The following is a 2,793-nucleotide window of genomic DNA, read 5'->3' on the forward strand; positions in this document are numbered from 1 at the left end:
TTCATCTTGCACTGAGAAGAGGCTTCTGTCGGGCCACTCTGCCATAAAGCCCCGACTGGTGGAGGGCTGCAGTGATGGTTGACTTTCTAGAACTTTCTCCCATCTCCCGACTGAATCTCTGTTGCTGAGCCAGTGATCTTTGGGTTGTTCTTGACCTCTCTCACCAAGGCTCTTCTACCCCGATCGCTCAGTTTGACCAGCTCTAGGAAGGGTTCTGGTCATCCCAAACGTCTTCCATTTCAGGATTATGGAGGCCACTGTGCTCTTAGGAACCATAAGTGCAGCAGCAATGTTTTTGTAACCTTGGCCAGATCTGTGCCTTACCACAATTCTGTCTCTGAGCTCTTCAGGCAGTTCCTTTGACCTCATGATTCTCATTTGCTCTGTCACATACTGTGAGCTGTAAGGTCATATGTAGACAGGGGTGTGGCTTTCCTAATCAAGTCCAATCAGTATAACACCACACAGCTGGACTCCATGGTCTTGAACCATCTCAAGGATTATCAGAAGAAATGGACAGCACTAGTTTAATGAGTGTCAGAGCAAAGGGTCTGACTACTTAAGGCTGTGATATTTCAGTTATTTAATAACTCTCCAAAAATTTCAATTACATTGTCAATATAGGATGCCATGTGTACATTGAGGAAAAAAATATGAACTTAATTTTAGCAAATGGCTGCAATATAACAGTGAAGTATTTTAGGTGTTCTGAATACTTTCCATACCTACTGTGTAGTACTTAACAGTATCAATTTCCAAGAATGACAAATTAACTATTTTCTAGTTTCTTTAGCTAGTGGTCAATTCGAAAGGGGAAAAATGATTTAAAAATTTATGGCCTTAAGAAATTTCACCCAGAATGGGAATCAAATTTGGACCGAGTTTTTAAGACTTGAGCATGAAAGCCAACATGAAGCAACAGTTGATTGAAAGTCAGCATTGTTGCATGACGTGCACGCAGACGAGCCACAGCGAAGAACTTTCAATGGTTTTTATTGCAGACTCGACAAATACGCCGACATCACTTGAGCGGGAAGGGACAAATGTGGTGGACGGCCGCGTCGGGCTTTTTCAGCCGTGCCTGGCAAACGCAAGCTTCCGCGCTTTTGTGGAACAGCGGCCGGCACACGGGCTCCGGCTCGCCGGCCGGGAGGGCGGCGGAATTCTGAGGAGACCCGAGAGGGACAATGAGGTGCGCCGTGGGGACGGAGCCACCGAGGGCGCTTTTGCTGTGGACTTACTTTGGGTGGATACGTTTCACAGGAAAGTTCTCCCACTTGTCTGTGGACGTTGTAATAGGCAGTTTGGCAAAAGACGTGATTCTGAAAAGCAAGCAAAACAGAACATCGCAGCGCTAACCGTGTCGTGAACCGCACGAAGCGGTCAAAGCGGTTTGAACTCACAGCTCGGTCCGGGCAGCGAGGCGTGCAGGCCGCCAAACTGCTAGTGGCCTCTCTGGGGCACGTGGTCTCCACCAGGGCGAACTTGAGCCAAATGATCGTGCCCACGCTCGCGACGTACTGCCACAGAAGGACAAGGAGGCGTTTCAAAGGACATCGGGCACGTAACGCAGCCGGGAAGAGGACAAAGATGGAAAGCCGCCGTCACCTCTTCGGTCAGCTGAGCCACTTCCATCAGGGTGAAGTAATTCTGGCGTTGGCCGTCTCGGTTGAACGCGGTCACCGCCGCGTCTACCGCGCTCACGCCCGTCGGGTCGTTGAGAGCCAACAACTTGGGGCAGGAAGGACAAATCGTCATCAGCTCCTCGTTGGTGTGTTCTGCAAACAGGTGAGCACAAACGCGCACGTGGAGACGCCATCTTGATCGCATTTCACATGCAGGGCACTTTTCTGCCACCAGGAAGTAGCCCGGCACCAAATACGAATTTAAACATGAATGATTTCTTTTTTTTAATTACACCTCCAAAAACAAGTCAACCATAACTTTAGCTTCTTTTAACGGGAAACTCGCACTTCAGTTCACAAATGGAGTCTCAGAACCAATGACATCGGTCCAAAACATTGACAAGGAGCATTTTTGGGTTGTGACCTGGTCTGGTGGTGCATTCGTGTCTGGTGATTTTGGCCACGCCCCACATGACCCAAAACTCGACACTGCAGGTGGCCACGGCACCCTAAACGCACAACGACAACACACGGAGTTTGGCACGTGGCCGACGTGAGCGGCCGCAGTCTTTCAGGAGAGAGCGCCGAAAGATTTACCCGTTCGTTCCGTCGCCACAGCTGGCATCGGTCGAGCGGTTTGGGGTCGGTGATGTGACATTTGGTCTGCGCCAGCTTCACGTTCACGTCGATGTGGCAACCTCCCGGGAACTGAAGGAGACGGAAAGATGTTACGTAAACAAACTAGCGGGCCACAGACGCGCCGTGCTAGCAACTCCGCCGGCGTAAAACAGCCTCAAGTGAGAAAAGAACAACGTTCGACAACAATTGAGCATTTTCCCCCCTTTTGAAGAAGCCAAACAATCGGTCAGCGTGTTAAGTGCCGACCTGTTGATAATTGCTGCTCTGGATCTCGTGCAGGCGGAACTTGAATCCGTGCCGGTGATGCTCGTTGACGTGTCGGACGGCGAGGCCGGCCGCCGCCTCGGCGCCGTCCTCGCCGCACGTGACCTCCGGCGAAGGCGGCGCCGGGAGGCCCGGAAGAGCCGCGGCGCAGCACAGCAGAACGGCCAACAGGTGAGTCGCCATCACGACGGGGAAAAAGAAAAGCCGAGACGATGCGAAAATAGCACACGTCACACCTGGCGACAGGAAGGACAGAAGAAGAAGA

At 51.3% G+C, this 2,793-nt stretch overlaps 1 protein-coding gene across 1 annotated transcript; it reads right to left on the reverse strand.

Moving 5' to 3' along the window:
* Positions 1 to 976: 976 nt before the first annotated feature.
* LOC133480299 (alpha-2-HS-glycoprotein-like) lies at positions 977 to 2,793 on the reverse strand. The gene is made up of 7 exons (XM_061778085.1): positions 2,511 to 2,793; positions 2,223 to 2,333; positions 2,050 to 2,134; positions 1,609 to 1,778; positions 1,404 to 1,520; positions 1,242 to 1,322; positions 977 to 1,165 (listed from the first exon to the last, which is right to left on the reverse strand). Exons 1-7 carry the CDS (start codon positions 2,709 to 2,711, stop codon positions 1,022 to 1,024), a joined length of 909 nt encoding a protein of 302 aa, XP_061634069.1. The 5' UTR covers positions 2,712 to 2,793; the 3' UTR covers positions 977 to 1,021.

The sequence above is a fragment of the Phyllopteryx taeniolatus genome, chromosome 7 (genome assembly GCF_024500385.1).
Source record: "Phyllopteryx taeniolatus isolate TA_2022b chromosome 7, UOR_Ptae_1.2, whole genome shotgun sequence".
NCBI classification, from domain to species: Eukaryota; Metazoa; Chordata; class Actinopteri; order Syngnathiformes; family Syngnathidae; genus Phyllopteryx; species Phyllopteryx taeniolatus.

Excerpts from the sequence above, each read along its gene's own strand:
- LOC133480299 (XM_061778085.1), bottom strand. The coding sequence starts at position 2,711 with ATGGCGACTCACCTGTTGGCCGTTCTGCTGTGCTGCGCCGCGGCTCTT. Across the intron at positions 2,334-2,510 it reads AGAGCAGCAATTATCAACAG|TTCCCGGGAGGTTGCCACAT; the intron begins GTCGGCACTTAA and ends CGTCTCCTTCAG. Across the intron at positions 1,323-1,403 it reads CTCGCTGCCCGGACCGAGCT|AATCACGTCTTTTGCCAAAC; the intron begins GTGAGTTCAAAC and ends CTTGCTTTTCAG.